Genomic DNA, 21,278 nt, shown 5'->3' on the forward strand with positions numbered 1-21,278 from the left:
TGTAGGCGTGTGCACACATACTGCTCCACCATGTTGGTAAAATGCTGCCTCCTGCTAAGACGTTCCATCTGAGCTGCTGGTGCTGCTGTTTGTTGTGGCGTGCTGACAAAGCTTTTCCACATTTCGGCCATGCTAACCCTGCCTTCTGAGGTGCTGGCGGTGCCCTGGTTGCGTTGGCGACCTCCTCCTCCTCCTCCTCTGCCTTGTGCTTCCACTGTGGCCCCGCTGTCAGATGGGAATGCCAGCAGCATGGCGTCTACCAGCGTGCGCTTGTACTCGCGCATCTTGCGATCGCGCTCCAGTGAGTGAATTAACCGGTTGCCGACCGCCGCACGACTATATACTGCGGCGGTCAGCCCCGGCCAGGCAGAGTGACGTATCGGTACGTCACTCGCCTGTCACTGACTTGCGAGCCTATAGCGAGCGGGCGCGCGCCCGCCGAGGCGCGCGCCCGCCGCGGCTCGTTCACAGGCAAGTCAGTGCGTGTGACCGGCGGACTCGATGTCCGCCGGCCACACTACGATCGCTCCTGTGAAGGGAGAAAGACAGAGCAGCTTGTGTAAACAAGCTGCCTGTCAGTTCTCCCTGTGTAAAAGTAAAGATCTGACCGTTCTACTATGTAGAACGGTTGATCTTTGCTTTTACACCAATAGCAATGTCCCTACACAGTAGAAAGCACGCCCCTAGGACACACTTAACCCCTCCCTTCCCAATAAAGTTAACCCCTTCCCTGCCAGTGTCATTTTTGCAGTAACAGTGCATATGTATAGCACTGATTACTGCAGTAATGTCACTGGTAACCCCAAAAGTGTCAAAAATGTCAGTCAAGGGTCCGATCTGTCCGCCGCAATGTCGCAGTACCGAAAAAAAAATCGCAGATCGCCGCCATTATGCGTTAAAAAAAAAAACACCAAAAATGACAAAAATCTTTCTCTTTGTTAGTAAACGCGATAACTTTTGCGCAAACCAATCAAAATACGCTTTTTGCGATTTTTTTTACCAAACATAGGTAGCATAAAACAAATTGGCCGAAAAATGTTAAAAAATTTTGATTTTTACTTTTTTTTTTGGGGAATTTCATATAAAAAAATGTGAAAAATATTGTTATTTTTGCAAAATTTACGCTCTTTTTTTGTTTATAGCGCGTGATCAAAAAATCGCACAGGTGATCAAATACCACCAAAAGAAAGCTCTGTTTGTGGGAAAAAAAGGACGTCAAATTCGTTTAGGTACAGCGTCGCACGACCGCGCAATTGTCCGTTAAAGTCACGCAGTAAAAAATCGCAAAAAAACCCCTGGTCCTTTAGCAGCCAAATCCTCCGGGGCTTAAGTGGTTAAGGACGGTACGTTGTCCTTGTAACGGGGATCCAGCAGCGTGGCCACCCAGTAATCAGCACAAGTTAGAATGTGGGCAACTCGGCGGTCGTTGTGGAGACACTGCAGCATGTAATCGCTCATGTGTGCCAGGCTGCCCAGAGGCAACGAAAGGCTGTCCTCTGTGGGAGGTGTATCGTCCGTGTCCTCTGTATCCCCCCAGCCACGCACCAGTGATGGCCATGAGCTGGCCTGGGTGCCACCCTGCTGTGAACATGGTTCCATCTCCTCCTCCAGCTCCTCCTCCTCCTCATCCTCCTCATCCTCCAGAACTGTGCCCCTGCTGGACAATTGCGTCCCTGGCGTTTGCGTGTGCAGGAACCCACCCTCGGAGCCCCTTGCGAATGACTGCCCTGAAAGCCTTGGAAATGTTACCTCTTCATCCTCCTCCTCCTCCTCATCCTGTGCCACATCCTCTTCCATCATCGCCCGAATTGTTTTTTCAAGGAGGCATAGAAGTGGGATAGTTAAGCTGAGAACGGCGTCATTGCCACTGGCCATGTTGGTGGAGTACTCAAAACAGCGCAACAAGGCACACAGGTCTCGCATGGAGGCCCAGTTATTGGTGGTGAAGTGGTGCTGTTCCGCAGAGCGACTCACGCGTGCATGTGCAAGGTGGAGTTCCACCTTGTGGGCACGTCACATATGAGGCGGTGAGCGGGAAGGCCGAAGTTACGCTGCAGCGCTGCCAGGCGAGCAGCAGCAGGGTGAGAACGCCGAAAGTGCGCACAAACGGCCCGCACTTTCTGCAGCAGCTCTGACATATCGGGGTAGTTTTTAAGGAACCTCTGCACCACCAAATTCAGCACATGCGCCAGGCAAGGGATGTGCGTCAAACCGGCTAGGCCCAGAGCTGCTATGAGATTTCGCCCGTTATCGCACACCACCAGGCCGGGCTTGAGGCTCGCTGGCAGCAACCACTCATTTGTCTGCTGTTCCATGCTCCTCCACAACTCCTGCGCGGTGTGTGGTTTGTCCCCCAAACAGGCAAGTTGTAAAACTGCCTGCTGTCGTTTACCCCTGGCCGTGCTGAAGTTGGTGGTGAAGGTGTTACGCTGTCCGGATGAGGAGGCGGTAGAGGATGAGGAAGCGGAGTAGGAGGAGTTAGGAACAGGAGGCAAACTGAAGCGCCCTGCAATCCTCGGTGGTGGAAGGACATGCGCCAAATTGCTATCCGCCTCAGGCCCATCCGCCACTGCATTTACCCAGTGTGCCGTTAGGGAGATATAACGCCCCTGACCGTGCTTACTGGTCCACGTATCCGTAGTTAGGTGGACCTTGGCACAGATGGCGTTGCGCAGTGCACACCTGATATTTTCCCCCACTTGGTTGTGCAGGGAAGGGATGGCTTGCCTGGAAAAGTAGTGGCGGCTGGGCACGACGTACTGTGGGACAGCCACCGACATAAGGTTTTTAAAACTGTGCGTCTCCACCAGACGGAATGACAGCATTTCAAAGGCCAATAATTTTGAAATGCTGGCATTCAGGGCCAGGGATCGCGGGTGGGTAGGGGGGTACTTCCTCTTCCTCTCAAGTGTTTGGGAGATGGAAAGCTGAACGCTTCCACGGGACATTGTGGAGATGGTTGTTGGTGACCCAGGTGGTGGTGTTGCTGACAGATCGTCTGTTTGCGGGGTGGCAGGTGCCGGTATCACTACAGATGTGGCTGGAGCGGCCGAGACTGCAGCAGAAGAGGAAGCAGGATGAGCCAGAGACGTTTCTTGGTTTTGAAGGTGTGTACTCCACTGCAGCTCGTGCTTTGCACTTAGATGCCTGATCATGCAGGTTGTGCTCAGGTTGAGAAGGTTTATGCCTCGCTTCAAGCTCTGATTGCACAGGGTGCAAACCACTCGTGTCCTGTCATCAGCACATTTTCTAAAGAACTTCCACGCTAGAGAACTCCTTTGAGCTGACTTTGGTGCGCTCGTTCCCTTGCTGCGTTGGGCAGTAGCGGGCGTAGTGTCTAGGGCACGGCCGCTCCGCTTCTGCACCCTGCTCCCTCTTCTGCTGTGCTGGTGGCTCTGTGCGACCACCGCCTCTTCCTCCAAACTACTCAGGTCACCTGCATGACGTTCATTCCATGTGGGGTCGAGGACCTCATCGTCCTCCACATCATCTTCCACCCAGTCTTCACCCCTGCCCTCCTTGTCGGTCTCCACAATGCTGAACGCCGCAGCAGTTGGCACCTGCGTTTCGTCATCATCGGAGACGTGCTGCGATGATCCTTGCATGTACTCATCTTGAGAAATAAGTGGTTGGGCATCGCTGCACTCAATCTCTTCCACTTCTGGGGCAGGGCTAGGTGGATGGCCCTGGGAAACCCTGCTGACAGAGTCCTCAAAAAGAATAAGAGACTGCTGTATGGCTTGGGGCTCAGACTGCTGGCCTGATTTGCAAGGGGGTGAGGTGAAAGACGGTTGGACATTGGCTGCAGGTGCCAACTCTGACCTTTCTGCAGTAGACTGGGTGGGAGACAATGTGAAGGAACTGGAGGCACTGTCAGCAGCAAACCAATCTACTATCGCCTCAACTTGTTCTGGCCTCATCACTTCTAGGGGCGTTTGATGCCCTACCAAATACTGATGCAGGTTCTGTCGCCTACTCACACTTGAGGAAGGTGTTTCACTTGTGCGTGTAGCTGGCACAGATCGACCACGTCCTCTCCTTGCAACAGGAGCTCTACCAGCAGCACCACGACCCAGGCCACGGCCCTTATTTGACGGTCTCCTCATATTTCTGTAATTTAAGATCTTGCCCTAGAAAGGTTTTTATTGAATAGCGGAATAGGAAATATGATCCAAAAAAGTGTATGTATCTCGCACGTACAAAACCACACTAGGCCCCAATTACTATTGTTTCTACCCCTAAAAGGATGGATGAGGAGTAGGAGGAGTATGGAACAGACAGCACCCTCAAATCTTCAGAAGTATGAGATGAACCCCAAAAACTTGGAAAGGTGGATCTCACACGTACCGACACAGACTATCCCGCAATTCAATTGATCCTCAAAGGTTTTTATTGAATAGCGGAATAGGAAATATGATCAAAAAAAGTGTATGTATCTCGCACGTACACAACCACACTAGGCCCCAATTACTATTGTTTGTACCCCTAAAAGGATGGATGAGGAGTAGGAGGAGGAGTATGGAACAGGCAGCACCCTCAAATCTTCAGAAGTATGAGATGAACCCCAAAAACTTGGAAAGGTGGATCTCACACGTACCGACACAGACTATCCCGCAATTCAATTGATCCTCAAAGGTTTTTATTGAATAGCGGAATAGGAAATATGATCAAAAAAAGTGTATGTATCTCGCACGTACACAACCACACTAGGCCCCAATTACTATTGTTTGTACCCCTAAAAGGATGGTTGAGCAGTAGGAGCAGGAGTATGGAACAGGCAGCACCCTCAAATCTTCAGAAGTATGAGATGAACCCCAACAACTTGGAAAGGTGGATCTCACACGTACCGACACAGACTATCTCGCAATTGAATTGATCCCCAAAGGTTTTAATTGAATAGCGGAATAGAAAATATGATCAAAAAGAAAGTGTATGTATCTCGCACGTACACCACCACACTAGGCCCCAACTACTATTGTTTGTACCCCTAAAAGGATGGTTGAGCAGTAGGAGGAGGAGTATGGAACAGGCAGCACCCTCAAATCTTCAGAAGTATGAGATGAACCCCAAAAACTTGGAAAGGTGGATCTCTCTCACACGTACCAACACAGACTATCCCCCAATTTAACTGATCCCCAAAGGTTTTTGATTAAATAGCGGAATAGAAAATATGATCCAAAAAAAGTGTATGTATATCACACGTACACAACCACACTAGGCCCCAATTACTATTGTTTGTACCCCTAAAAGGCTACATGAGGAGTAGGGGGGGTATGGAACAGGCAGCACCCTCAAACCTTCAGAAGTATGAGATGAACCCCAACAACTTGGAAAGGTGGATCTCTCTCACACGTACCAACACAGACTATCCCCCAATTTAACTGATCCCCAAAGGTTTTTGATTAAATAGCGGAATAGAAAATATGATCCAAAAAAAGTGTATGTATATCACACGTACACAACCACACTGGGCCCCAATTACTATTGTTTGTACCCCTAAAAGGCTAGATGAGGAGTAGGGGGAGTATGGAACAGGCAGCACCCTCAAACCTTCAGAAGTATGAGATGAACCCCAACAACTTGGAAAGGTGGATCTCTCTCACACGTACCAACACAGACTATCCCCCAATTTAACTGATCCCCAAAGGTTTTTGATTAAATAGCGGAATAGAAAATATGATCCAAAAAAAGTGTATGTATATCACACGTACACAACCACACTAGGCCCCAATTACTATTGTTTGTACCCCTAAAAGGCTAGATGAGGAGTAGGGGGGGTATGGAACAGGCAGCACCCTCAAACCTTCAGAAGTATGAGATGAACCCCAACAACTTGGAAAGGTGGATCTCTCTCACACGTACCAACACAGACTATCCCCCAATTTAACTGATCCCCAAAGGTTTTTGATTAAATAGCGGAATAGAAAATATGATCCAAAAAAAGTGTATGTATATCACACGTACACAACCACACTGGGCCCCAATTACTATTGTTTGTACCCCTAAAAGGCTAGATGAGGAGTAGGGGGAGTATGGAACAGGCAGCACCCTCAAACCTTCAGAAGTATGAGATGAACCCCAACAACTTGGAAAGGTGGATCTCTCTCACACGTACCAACACAGACTATCCCCCAATTTAACTGATCCCCAAAGGTTTTTGATTAAATAGCGGAATAGAAAATATGATCAAAAAGAAAGTGTATGTATCTCGCACGTACACCACCACACTAGGCCCCAACTACTATTGTTTGTACCCCTAAAAGGATGGTTGAGCAGTAGGAGGAGGAGTATGGAACAGGCAGCACCCTCAAATCTTCAGAAGTATGAGATGAACCCCAAAAACTTGGAAAGGTGGATCTCTCTCACACGTACCAACACAGACTATCCCCCAATTTAACTGATCCCCAAAGGTTTTTGATTAAATAGCGGAATAGAAAATATGATCCAAAAAAAGTGTATGTATATCACACGTACACAACCACACTAGGCCCCAATTACTATTGTTTGTACCCCTAAAAGGCTAGATGAGGAGTAGGGGGGGTATGGAACAGGCAGCACCCTCAAACCTTCAGAAGTATGAGATGAACCCCAACAACTTGGAAAGGTGGATCTCTCTCACACGTACCAACACAGACTATCCCCCAATTTAACTGATCCCCAAAGGTTTTTGATTAAATAGCGGAATAGAAAATATGATCCAAAAAAAGTGTATGTATATCACACGTACACAACCACACTGGGCCCCAATTACTATTGTTTGTACCCCTAAAAGGCTAGATGAGGAGTAGGGGGAGTATGGAACAGGCAGCACCCTCAAACCTTCAGAAGTATGAGATGAACCCCAACAACTTGGAAAGGTGGATCTCTCTCACACGTACCAACACAGACTATCCCCCAATTTAACTGATCCCCAAAGGTTTTTGATTAAATAGCGGAATAGAAAATATGATCCAAAAAAAGTGTATGTATATCACACGTACACAACCACACTGGGCCCCAATTACTATTGTTTGTACCCCTAAAAGGCTAGATGAGGAGTAGGGGGAGTATGGAACAGGCAGCACCCTCAAACCTTCAGAAGTATGAGATGAACCCCAACAACTTGGAAAGGTGGATCTCTCTCACACGTACCAACACAGACTATCCCCCAATTTAACTGATCCCCAAAGGTTTTTGATTAAATAGCGGAATAGAAAATATGATCCAAAAAAAGTGTATGTATATCACACGTACACAACCACACTAGGCCCCAATTACTATTGTTTGTACCCCTAAAAGGCTAGATGAGGAGTAGGGGGGGTATGGAACAGGCAGCACCCTCAAATCTTCAGAAGTATGAGATGAACCCCAAAAACTTGGAAAGGTGGATCTCTCTCACACGTACCAACACAGACTATCCCCCAATTTAACTGATCCCCAAAGGTTTTTGATTAAATAGCGGAATAGAAAATATGATCCAAAAAAAGTGTATGTATATCACACGTACACAACCACACTAGGCCCCAATTACTATTGTTTGTACCCCTAAAAGGCTAGATGAGGAGTAGGGGGGGTATGGAACAGGCAGCACCCTCAAACCTTCAGAAGTATGAGATGAACCCCAACAACTTGGAAAGGTGGATCTCTCTCACACGTACCAACACAGACTATCCCCCAATTTAACTGATCCCCAAAGGTTTTTGATTAAATAGCGGAATAGAAAATATGATCCAAAAAAAGTGTATGTATATCACACGTACACAACCACACTAGGCCCCAATTACTATTGTTTGTACCCCTAAAAGGCTAGATGAGGAGTAGGGGGGGTATGGAACAGGCAGCACCCTCAAACCTTCAGAAGTATGAGATGAACCCCAACAACTTGGAAAGGTGGATCTCTCTCACACGTACCAACACAGACTATCCCCCAATTTAACTGATCCCCAAAGGTTTTTGATTAAATAGCGGAATAGAAAATATGATCCAAAAAAAGTGTATGTATATCACACGTACACAACCACACTAGGCCCCAATTACTATTGTTTGTACCCCTAAAAGGCTAGATGAGGAGTAGGGGGGGTATGGAACAGGCAGCACCCTCAAATCTTCAGAAGTATGAGATGAACCCCAAAAACTTGGAAAGGTGGATCTCTCTCACACGTACCAACACAGACTATCCCCCAATTTAACTGATCCCCAAAGGTTTTTGATTAAATAGCGGAATAGAAAATATGATCCAAAAAAAGTGTATGTATATCACACGTACACAACCACACTAGGCCCCAATTACTATTGTTTGTACCCCTAAAAGGCTAGATGAGGAGTAGGGGGGGTATGGAACAGGCAGCACCCTCAAACCTTCAGAAGTATGAGATGAACCCCAACAACTTGGAAAGGTGGATCTCTCTCACACGTACCAACACAGACTATCCCCCAATTTAACTGATCCCCAAAGGTTTTTGATTAAATAGCGGAATAGAAAATATGATCCAAAAAAAGTGTATGTATATCACACGTACACAACCACACTAGGCCCCAATTACTATTGTTTGTACCCCTAAAAGGCTAGATGAGGAGTAGGGGGGGTATGGAACAGGCAGCACCCTCAAACCTTCAGAAGTATGAGATGAACCCCAACAACTTGGAAAGGTGGATCTCTCTCACACGTACCAACACAGACTATCCCCCAATTTAACTGATCCCCAAAGGTTTTTGATTAAATAGCGGAATAGAAAATATGATCCAAAAAAAGTGTATGTATATCACACGTACACAACCACACTGGGCCCCAATTACTATTGTTTGTACCCCTAAAAGGCTAGATGAGGAGTAGGGGGAGTATGGAACAGGCAGCACCCTCAAACCTTCAGAAGTATGAGATGAACCCCAACAACTTGGAAAGGTGGATCTCTCTCACACGTACCAACACAGACTATCCCCCAATTTAACTGATCCCCAAAGGTTTTTGATTAAATAGCGGAATAGAAAATATGATCCAAAAAAAGTGTATGTATATCACACGTACACAACCACACTGGGCCCCAATTACTATTGTTTGTACCCCTAAAAGGCTAGATGAGGAGTAGGGGGAGTATAAAACAGGCAGCACCCTCAAACCTTCAGAAGTATGAGATGAACCCCAACAACTTGGAAAGGTGGATCTCTCTCACACGTACCAACACAGACTATCCCCCAATTTAACTGATCCCCAAAGGTTTTTGATTAAATAGCGGAATAGAAAATATGATCCAAAAAAAGTGTATGTATATCACACGTACACAACCACACTAGGCCCCAATTACTATTGTTTGTACCCCTAAAAGGCTAGATGAGGAGTAGGGGGGGTATGGAACAGGCAGCACCCTCAAACCTTCAGAAGTATGAGATGAACCCCAACAACTTGGAAAGGTGGATCTCTCTCACACGTACCAACACAGACTATCCCCCAATTTAACTGATCCCCAAAGGTTTTTGATTAAATAGCGGAATAGAAAATATGATCCAAAAAAAGTGTATGTATATCACACGTACACAACCACACTAGGCCCCAATTACTATTGTTTGTACCCCTAAAAGGCTAGGAGTAGGGGGAGTATGGAACAGGCAGCACCCTCAAACCTTCAGAAGTATGAGATGAACCCCAACAACTTGGAAAGGTGGATCTCTCTCACACGTACCAACACAGACTATCCCCCAATTTAACTGATCCCCAAAGGTTTTTGATTAAATAGCGGAATAGAAAATATGATCCAAAAAAAGTGTATGTATATCACACGTACACAACCACACTAGGCCCCAATTACTATTGTTTGTACCCCTAAAAGGCTAGATGAGGAGTAGGGGGAGTATGGAACAGGCAGCACCCTCAAATCTTCAGAAGTATGAGATTGTGTTCACTGTACCCCACAAAGATTGAGTTCACTGCACCCCACAATGATTGTGTTCACTGCACCCCACAAAGATTGTGTTCACTGCACCTCACAAAGATTGTGTTCACTGTACCCCCCAAAGATTGTGTTCACTGCACCCCACAAAGATTCTGTTCACTGTACCCCACAAAGATTGTGTTCACTGCACCCTAAAAGGATGTTGTTCACTGCACCCCACAAAGATTGTGTTCACTGCACCCTAAAAGGATGTTGTTCACTGCACCCCAAAAAGATTGTGTTCACTGTACCCCCCCAAAGATTGTGTTCACTGCACCCCACAAAGATTGTGTTCACTGCACCCCAAAAAGATTGTGTTCACTGTACCCCCCAAAGATTGTGTTCACTGCACCCCAAAAAGATTGTGTTCACTGTACCCCCCAAAGATTGTGTTCACTGCACCCCACAAAGATTCTGTTCACTGTACCCCACAAAGATTGTGTTCACTGCACCCCAAAAAGATTGTGTTCACTGTACCCCCCCAAAGATTGTGTTCACTGCACCCCACAAAGATTCTGTTCACTGCACCCCACAAAGGATTTTGTTCACTGCACCCCAAAAAGATTGTGTTCACTGCACCCCAAAAAGGATTTTGATCACTGCACCCCAAAAAGGATGTTGTTCACTGCACCCCAAAAATGATTTTGTTCACTCCACCCCAAAAAGATTGTGTTCACTGCACCCCACAAAGATTGTGTTCACTGCACCCCAAAAAGATTGTGTTCACTGTACCCCCCAAAGATTGTGTTCACTGCACCCCACAAAGATTCTGTTCACTGTACCCCACAAAGATTGTGTTCACTGCACCCCAAAAAGATTGTGTTCACTGCACCCCAAAAAGGATGTTGTTCACTGCACCCCAAAAAGGATGTTGTTCACTCCACCCCAAAAAGATTGTGTTCACTGCACCCCACAAAGATTGTGTTCACTGCACCCCAAAAAGATTGTGTTCACTGCACCCCAAAAATGATTTTGTTCACTGCACCCCAAAAAGGATTTTGTTCACTGCACCCCAAAAAGGATGTTGTTCACTCCACCCCAAAAAGATTGTGTTCACTGCACCCCAAAAAGATTGTGTTCACTGCACCCCACAAAGGATTTTGTTCACTGCACCCCAAAAAGATTGTGTTCACTGCACCCCAAAAAGGATGTTGTTCACTGCACCCCAAAAAGGATTTTGTTCACTGCACCCCAAAAAGATTGTGTTCACTGCACCCCACAAAGGATTTTGTTCACTGCACCCCACAAAGATTGTGTTCACTGCACACCAAAAAGGATTGTGTTCACTGCACCCCAAAAAGATTTTGTTCACTGCACCCCAAAAAGATTGTGTTCACTGCAGCCCAAAAAGATTGTGTTCACTGCAGCCCAAAAAGATTGTGTTCACTGCAGCCCAAAAAGATTGTGTTCACTGCAGCCCAAAAAGATTGTGTTCACTGCAGCTCACACACAGAAAAATGGATGTGGATCACTGACACCTGCCTATCTCCAATCCCACACCACACAGCAATATCGATTGTAGTTTGTAGAACACAGTTTCCCTAAAATTCAGCAGACTCTGTCCCTAACAGGATTGAGAAGAGATCGTAGATCAGGATTGAGTGCAGATTCACCCCACCCCCCACACAGCAATATCGATTGTAGTTTGTAGAAGACACTGACCCTATAATTCAGCAGACTCTATCCCTAAAATGCCTACAACTCGCCCTGCCTAAACACTCCGACCTGTCCCTCAATTCTATCCGGACACAAATGGTTTTTTCCTGCCTATCTTTCCCTAATCAGCAGCCAGCACATTGATGTGTGCTCTGTCCCTTAGCTAAGCAGCAGAATGACGCTGCTGCGGCGGCTGCCTCGAACTTATAAAGACTTGGTCACATGCTTCAGACGGCCAATCACAGCTACTAAGACATTTGCAGGCATGGCTGGGATGGCTTAAGGCACACCAGTTAAACGATTGTTGATTGGCTGTTGAAAGCCCGCCATGAAAAGAGCGCCAAAGCATGCAAAACCCGGAAATAAAACGACCGAACACGGATTTTTACCCGAACATACAGTAAAGTGTCCGTGTCCGTGTTCGGGTAAAAAAAATCCAATTATTCGGTACGAACACACTATAGATGACCCGCTCAACACTATAGATGACCCATAGTCTCCCAAGAATTATGCCCAGTCTCTCATTGTGGTAACATTTGTAGATAGTAGCAATAAATAAAACCTCACAGGGGAGAAATCTATACATACCTTCTAGAAAAATTGTGCCATTCAAGAGTAGTTTTGGAAATGGATGTAGGTTTCTTTATAAGGCCATTAAAAAAATAATAAAATATTTGTGGCTTTAAAATAACAATACTGCTGTCAAGTTGAGTTGGAGGGAGTGCTTATATTTCTTCCTCCTGTGGTTATGAGCTGCGCATTTCCATTCCCTAATTATGTAGACTAAAGGTGCAGCACATGTCTCAGCTAGCAAATACAGAACTACAAGGAGTGAGGCTTAGTGCTGACTGGGCTCCAGCATAGCCGGGAAATCTTGCAGTTCTCCTAACAGGAAGCAAGAAAAGCCATTTATGTGCATCTGACTGTGAATTTGTTGTTGGCTGCTTAATTTCCACTGCAGTGGAATGAATTTTGTCACTTAAGGAATAAGGCAAATAGGAGTTCATGGTTCCAAGTATTTTTCTAGCAAAAAAAACGAATTATAACATGTATGTGAAAATTTTCAAAATGACCTTGGACTAGTGATTAACACTAATATGTCGTACATGAAAAGTTTGATTGTGAAATAATCGATAACTTCTTTAAAACCTTGTTTATTCCTGGATGTAGAAATGCGCCAGCTTTCTGTGTTCAAGGGTTATGAGCCGGGAGAGCCAAACTGCAGACTGTATGTGAAAAATTTAGCAAAACAAGTCACTGAAAAGGTAATGATCACATGCAGATTGCGGTCTGTGTTTCTGTCATCATGTGCTCCAGTTACCTACATATTGCACTTCTTTTCCAACAGGAGCTCAAGTTTATATTTGGGAAATTCATCAACTTTTCATCTGAAACCGAAAAGAATATGTAAGTTGCAGTTACTAGATTTGATATGACAAAGTAGTAAATGCCTTGTGGCCTACTTAACAGTACACATCCAGATTTTGAGTATTTTGTCATTCTGGCCTTTTTTATGGTACCAGTGGGTAATGACACCTTCAAGTGGTCAGAGGCTTTGGTTAACCGTATGAGCAGGTCTTCCATGTCAAATGAGCAGAAGACCAGCCTTCTTTAGCGTGTGCTGCTGTCAGCAACAGAAACGCATCAATTGAACCAAAGCACTAAACCTGTGAAGTCAGTGTTCAACTTGTTTACATAGACCGAGCCCTGTCCTGTACTTCTCGTTGTCGATCCACAGGTGTTGGCAGTCATCCATTGGCCAGCACCCTTTGATTGGCTTGTGCTGTGTCTAATCACAGCATAGCCAGGTCACCGGAGGCTCACATGTACCCACACCCCCTACCCGGAAGTGCCGGATCGCATACTAGGTACAAAATTACGAGGTTTGTATACCAATGCCAGAAGCCTGGCCAACAAGATGGGAGAGCTGGAGCTGCTGTTTGAGGAGGACTTAGATTTTGTGGGGATAACAGAGACTTGGTTCGACAACTCTCATGATTGGATGGCGACCATTCAGGGGTATTCCCTTTATCGCAGATTTAGAGAGGGTAAAAAGGGGGAGGGGTATGTCTGTATATTAAGAACAGTGTACAGGTAAATATGAGGGATGATATTATTAATGGAGCTATGGACAGGCAAAATCCCTATGGGTAGAACTTAAAAGGGAAGGCGCTATAGGGAAGGTAATATTTGGGCGTATGCTATAGGCCCCCCAACCAGAGGGAGGAGGGGGAGGCAGACCTTCTTTTACAGATAGGATTGGCAGCAAGGATGGGAAATGTCATTATAATGGGGGACTTTAATTATCCAGATATAGACTGGGCAGAAGGAAACGTGCGCATTCAGCCAAGGCTCTGCAGTTCCTAAATGTTTTGCAGGACAATTTTATGGGTCAGATGGTGAACGCACCGACAAGAAACAATGCGGTACTTGATCTAAATACTTGTAGAAATACGGGGCAACTTAGGAAACAGTGACCATAGGTCAATTAGTTTCAGTATTAATTATAGTAATAGGAAACACAAGAGTAATATAAGGACACTGAATTTAAAAAGAGCCAATTTCCCAAAACTGCGCTTTTTGCTAGAAAATATCAAATGGGATAGAACCCTGGGAACAAAGAACACGGAGGAAAAATGGGAGTGCTTCAAGAGCATACTAAACAAAGGGATTGGCCAGTGCATTCCAAAGGGAAATACATTTAAAAGAGCAAAACTAAACCCTGGGTGGCTAAACTCAAACCTAAAAATGCATATTAATACTAAAGAAAGGGCCTTCAAAAAATACAAGGCTGAGGGGCCATTGGCAGCATTCAAGCATTACAAAGAGTGTACTAAGAAATGTAAAGGTGAAATCAAGGCGGCTAAAATATAACACGAGACACCTATAGCGGAAGAGAGTAAAAAGAACCCCAAGAAATTCTTTAAGTATATAAACAGTAAGAAAGCGAGGCCAGAACACATTGGCGCCCCATAAAAGACAAAGGAAATCTGGCCACAGAGGACAGAGAGAAGGCGAAAGTGTTAAATAAATAATTTCTTCTCTTCAGTCTTCACATAAGAATTGGGGGGGCTACACTAACCCAGCTTGTAATGCTAAACTAAATAATACACCTCAGGAAGTACCGCCATGGCTAACAGAAGATAGACTTAGAACTAAACTAGAAAAACTTAACATAAATCACCGGGACCGGATGGCTTGCACCCGAGGGTTCTTAAAGAGCTCAGCCAGGTGATTGCCAGACCATTATTCTTGATCTTTAAGGATAGTCTACAGACGGGTATGGTGCCAGCTGATTGGAAAAAAGCCAACGTGGTACCAATATTTAGAAAAGGGCTGAGATATATCCCGGGTAACTATAGGCCGGTCAGCCTAACATCAGTAGTCTGCAAGACTTTGGAGGGGAGGTTAAGGGACCACATACAAACAAGACTTTAGTAATGAAAACTGTATTATTAGTAGTAATCAGCATGGATTCATGAAAAATCGTTCTTGCCAAACCAATCTATTAACCTTCTACGATGAAGTGAGCTGCCACCTAGATAAATGTAAGCCTGTGGATGTGGTGTATCTGGACTTTGCAAAGGCCTTTGACACCGTTCCTCACAAACGCTTACTGTACAAACTAAGGAATGTAGGTATGGACCATAAGGTGAGTACCTGGATAGAGAACTGGCTCCAGGGGAGAGTCCAGAGGGAGGTGATTAATGGGGAGCACTCGGATTGGGCAGGTGTGGAAAGTGGGGTCCCCCAAGGTTCTGTCCTGGGACCAATCCTGATTAATTTATACATAAATGATCTAGAGGAGGGAATATCTAGTACAATCTCAGTATTTGCGGATGATACTAAACTAAGCATGCCAATATCTTCTATGCAGGATGTGGAAACCTTACAAGCGGACCTGAACAAAATAATGGTGGGCAACTACATGGCAGATGAGGTTTAATGTTGAAAAATGTAAAGTAATGCACCTGGGTGCCAGAAACACGAAAGCAAGCTACTCGCTGGGGGGGAAACCTCTGGGTGAATCTAAGATGGAAAAGGACCTGGGGGTACTGGTAGACAACAGGCTTGGCAGTGGTATGCAATGCCAAGCCGCTGCAAGCAAAGCCAACAGAATACTGGCATGCATAAAAAAGGGGATTCACTCCAGAAATGGAGATTATTCTCCCACTCTACAAGACTCTGGTCCGGCCACATCTGGAGTATGCTGTCCAGTTCTGGGCACCGGTCCTCAGGAAAGATGTGCTGGAACTGGAGAGAGTCCAGAGAAGGGCAACAAAAATAATTAGGGGAATGGAGGGCATCAGCTATGAGGAAAGACTACAAGCACTGAACTTTTTCTCTCTGGAGAAGAGATGCTTGAGGGGGGATATGATATCAATGTACAAATACTGTACTGGCGACCCTAGCATAAGGAACACATTTTTAGAGAAAGGGAATACAATAAGACACGTGGCCGCTCACTAAAACTAGAGGAAAAACGGTTTAACCTTAAAATACGTAAGGGGTTCTTCACTGTCGGAGCAGTAAGGATGTGGAATTCTCTTCCACAAGCAGTCGTATCAGCAGGGAGCATCAATAGTTTCAAAAAACTATTAGATGGGCACCTTAAAGACCACAACATACATGGGTATACAATATACGGTTAACCGCAAACACACACACACACACATCATAGGTTGAACTGGATGGACTGATGTCTTTTTTTCAACCTCACAAACTATGTAACTATGATCCAGCGCAGGAGAGCCACTCTGCCACCGTATAACTAGGTTATGTGGTCTGCAATTAATTAATAACGAACATGTCAAACCACCTCTTCTGAGGTCCCCTGCTGGCGCGGTCCGCTCTTCCTCTTCTCCGTTTGCCCTCCATAGCAAACTGTTTGCTATGGGGGTAGACATGGCAGCTTGATCCTGAGCCCGGCCTGTTTTCAGGATTTAACTGATCGCAGTAGGAGTAAATGGCTCCTGCTGCTGAGTCTCGTGTGAGAAGAGAAATTGGGTAGGAGCTGCAGCAGATGGACATAGTTAGTACTGGATTAGGCTCAGGTTAAGTACTTAAAGGCCGGCTGAGGGGGGAGAAACGTTTGAAATGGGTCCTGCCAGCGTGGGCACATGTACTGTTCTGAAATGCCACTACTCTGGATATTTTTTCATGAATTCTTTATGCAAGCTTTATTTTTTGTGCTCAGTAAGCTGATATATTTTTTTTTTTTTTTTACCTAACAGGTTTGATATTCGTTTGATGAAAGAAGGGAGAATGAAGGGGCAAGCTTTTATTGGCTTTCCCAATGAAGATGCAGCAGCAAAAGCCTTAAAACATGTCCACGGATATGTTCTTTTTGACAAGCCATTGGTCATTGTATCCTTTTTTGTATACAGGCTTATTAGAAATAGTTCTAAGGATTCTCAGGATGTATGCCTTCATCGTTGATTCAGTGGAGATGAGACCTGAAGCTCCTGTTTCGCGTACTTGTCTGCTGAAAAAAACAAAGCATACAGTATCTCTCAAAAATCTGAGGAGTGTACTCACTTTTGTAAGTCTTTTTTTCTATCTTTTCATGTGACAACACTGAAGAAATGACACTTTGCTACAATGTAAAGTAGTGAGTGTACAGCTTGTGTAAATTTACTGTCCCCTCAAAATAGCTCAATACACAGCCATTAAAGTCTAAACCGCTGGCAACAAAAGTGAGTACACCCCTAGGTGAAAATGTCCACATTGGGCCCAATTAGTCATTTTCCCTCCCCGGTGTCATGTGACTCGTTAGTGTTAAAAGGTCTCAGGTGGGAATGGGGAGTAGGTGTGTTAAATTTATTATTGCTCTCACTCTCTCATACTGGTCACTGGAAGTTCAACATGGCACCTCATGGCAAAGAATTCTCTTGAGGATCTGAAAAAAGAATTGTTGCTCTACATAAAGATGGCCTAGGCTATAAGAAGATTGCCAAGACCCTGAAATTGAGCTGCAGCACCGTGGCCAAGTCCATACAGCAGTTAAACAGGACAGGTTCCACTCAGAACAGGCCTCGCCATGGTCGACCAAAGAAGTTGAGTACATGTGCTCTGCGTCATATCCAGAGGTTGTCTTTGGGAAATAGTGCTGCCAGCATTGCTGCAGAGGTTAAAGGGGTGGTGGGTCAGCCTGTCAGTGCACAGACCATACGCCGCACACTGCATCAAATTGGTCTGCATGACTGTTGTCCCAGAAGGAACCTCTTCTGAAGATGATGCACAAGAAAGCCCGCAAACATTTTGCTGAAGACAAGCAGGCTAAGGACATGGATTACTGGAACCATGTCCTGTGGTCTGATGAGACCAAGATCAAATTATTTGGTTCAGATGGTTCAAGCATGTATGGCGGCAACCAGGTGAGGAGTACAAAGACAAGTGTGTCTTGCCTACACTTAAGCACAGTGGTGGGAGTGTCATGGTCTTGGACTGTATGAGTGCTGCAGGAACTGGGGAGCTACAGTTCATTGAGAGAATCATGAATGCCAGCACGTACTGCGACATACTGAAGCAGAGCATGATCCCCTCCCCTTTGGTGACTGGGCCGCAGGGCAGTATTCCAACATAACAACCCCAAACACACGTCCAAGACAACCACTGCTTTGATAAAGAAGCTGAGGGTAAAGATGATTGACAAGCATGTCTCCAGACCTAAACCCTATTGAGCATCTGTGAGGCATCCTCAAACAGAAGGTGGAGGAGCGCAAGGTCTCTAACATCCACCACCTTTGTGATGTCGTCAGGAGTAGAAAAGGGCTCGAGTGGCAACCTGTGAAGCTCTGCTGAACTCCATGCTCAAGAGGGTTAAAGCGGAGTTCCACCCTTGTTATACATTTTTTTATAAAAATACCCCCGGGACAGTCAGGGCTAGCACATTCCACAATGGCTAGCCTCTGATCTGTCCCGGGTTGCACTTACCTTTCAGGAGAAATACTTACCTTGAAATTGTCTTGTCCAGCGCTGCCATCTCAGGTGTGGGCAGCTTGAAGCCAGCGCGATCCTCTTCCGCGTCCTCTTCGGTCCTCTTCCTTCTTTGGTCCCACGATGCACTGCACCGGCCCCGACGTCACTTCCGGGTCTCGCGCGTCATCCCTCCACAGCTTCTGGGCATGCCCAGAAGCTGTTTAGAAGGGAATGACGCGCGCGCCCCGGAACTGACGTCGGGGCCGGTGCAGGCGCAATGATTCCTGGGAGCGATGACGTTCAGCTCCCAGGAATCATTGCAAAAGCCAGGAAGTGACGAATCACTGTGGCCGCCGAGGGGAGGACGAAGGAAGTAAGGTGAGTATATTTTCTCTAAAAGGTAAGTGAAAAAAAAAAAAAAAATTGCGATTATCCATTTGTTTTTCAGGTTACCGGGAGCGAGAAGATGGAGGTAAGTATAAATTTTGGGTGGAACTCCGCTTTAAGGCAGTGGTGGAAAATAATGGTGGCCACACAAAATATTGACACTTTGGGCCAAATTTGAACATTTTCACTTAGGGGTGTACTCAGTTTTGTTGACAGTGGTTTAGACATTAATGGCTGTATGTTGTTATTTTGAGGGGACAGCAAATTTACGCTGTTATACAAGCTGTACACTCACTCCTTTACATTGTAGCAAAGTGTCATTTCTTCAGTGTTGTCACATGAAAAGATATAATAAAATATTTACAGAAATGTGAGGGGTGTACTCACTTTTGTGAGATACTGTACCTGCTTGTTCTCATTTTGTGATATTAATTTCTGTTGCATATGATAGTCAAATTGCAGCCTTTTATTTTACCATATATTCAAGTGAAGGATATGTGAGTTTAATTAGGCTAAATTTGATAATGCACAATTAGTTGAATAATAGTGTAGAATCTTTAATTTTTGTTTTGAAGATGCAGATGTAAGTATTGTACTGGTATTTGCTTTAACGCACTGGATTCCATCATCTGCAGAATTTACTACTTTGTGTGGATTATATGTTAACCACCTTTCCTCTGATTACTGTATATTAACAGCTGAATAGGAACGGCACCAATGCAGGTGGACATAACTGTACGTTCTGCATCGGACACTCGTGCACACTCTAGAGCACACAGCAGCAATATTTGTGACTCCAGCAATCAAGTGTACAAAAAAAAAAAAATCCTGATCACCTCACCAGAGCACTGAAGTCTTGCTATGGTAAGACACAACTCATGAAAGTCCCAGAAGCAAAATCCTTTTTGGTTCTTACAAGTTCTGTTTTTGTTTCAGCATATGTGGCCCTTGTTTTCCCCTTTTTGCATTGATGGTAACACTGCACTGCTCTGGTGACAGTATGCAAAAATAAGAAATTAAATAAAATGTGTTTTTTGTGGGGTGTTTTTTTTTTTTTTTTTAATGTTCCGACTCATGGGGCCGGCGGCCATGATTGCTGCTGGGCACCCGCGATCACTCCCCGTGGAGAGAGAGCGACGGTCTGCTGTTGTAAACACAGCAGACCGGTGTTATCTCAGGAATCAGCACAGAGTGCCTGCGATTCTTTTATTTAGGATCACAGGTCACTGTGTCGATTCCACAAGCCCATCCCCCTCACAGTTAGAAAAACCCCTAGGCATACAATTAACCCTTTGATCGCCCCTGAGTTAACCCCTTACCTGCCAGTGTCGTTATTACAGTAACAGCGCCAAATTTTAACATTGATTACTGTAGTAATATCATTGGTCCCCCCAAAAATGTCAGTTAAGGGTCCAATCTGTCTGCCGCAATGTCACAGTCCCGCTAATTGATAATCGGCGCCATTACTAGTAAAAAAATAAATAAATAAATAAAAATGACAGCCATCTTTCCCCTCGTTTGTAGACGCAATAAACTTTGCGCAAACAAATCAAAATACACTTATTGGGATTTTTATTACCAAAAATAAGTAGCAGAATACAAATTGGCCTAAAATGATAAAAAATTTGATTTTTACATTTTTTTTTTATTGGGAATGTTCTATAGCAGAATGTGAGATATATATATATATATATATTTGCTCATTTTTTTGTTTATAGCGAGAGAAAAAAAAAAAGAAATCGCACAGGTGATTAAATACCACCAAAAGAAAGCTCTATTTCTGGGGGAAAAAAAATACATCAATTTTCTTTGGATACAGTGTTGCACAACGGCACAATTGTCCGTTAAGGTAACGCAGTGCCGAATCGCAAAAAAATAGCCTGGTCATTAACGGGAATAAAACCTCCCGGGGCTGAAGTGATTAAAATGTAATTTTTTACCACACGTTTTGTAGGAAATGCAGGAATAGAAAATTAAAATGTATTTTTTTTTTTTTTTTTACACAAAGAACCTTCAGGCCATCTAGGGGCATAAATTATGTATCTAATAATTATCAGGGACACTTTAAATGGTGAAGCGACGATCAGAGACCTTATCTGGTGTGGCAGTGATCAGGGACACTGACTAAAAAAAAAAAAAAATTATATACCGTATATACTCGAGTATAAGCCGACCCGAATATAAGCCGAGACCCCTACTTTTGCCACAAAAAAGTGGGAAAACTTATTGACTCGAGTATAAGCCTAGGGTGGGAAATGCTGCAGCTACTGGACCCAACTGGACCACCACGAGACACAAAACAGGGGCTGCGTGCATGGTACAGGAGATAGCGCAGGTCATAGTACAGGCATTGCACAGGTCATGGTAAGGGCATGGCACAGGTCAGGGCACAGGTGATGGTACAGGCAT

At 44.9% G+C, this 21,278-nt stretch overlaps 1 protein-coding gene across 1 annotated transcript in view; it reads left to right on the forward strand.

Moving 5' to 3' along the window:
- Positions 1 to 21,278, forward strand: part of LOC309543665 (RNA-binding region-containing protein 3-like) — a 120,102-nt gene that overhangs the window by 78,922 nt on the left and 19,902 nt on the right. Inside the window, exons 10-12 of the mRNA XM_082276118.1 lie at positions 12,732 to 12,826; positions 12,910 to 12,968; positions 16,796 to 16,928. Coding sequence (XP_082132244.1) covers positions 12,732 to 12,826; positions 12,910 to 12,968; positions 16,796 to 16,928 — 287 coding nt within the window. The remainder of the gene's footprint in view (positions 1 to 12,731; positions 12,827 to 12,909; positions 12,969 to 16,795; positions 16,929 to 21,278) is intronic.

Source organism: Pelophylax lessonae (genome assembly GCF_965119305.1).
Source record: "Pelophylax lessonae genome assembly, contig: HAP1_SCAFFOLD_284, whole genome shotgun sequence".
Classification (NCBI taxonomy): Eukaryota; Metazoa; Chordata; class Amphibia; order Anura; family Ranidae; genus Pelophylax; species Pelophylax lessonae.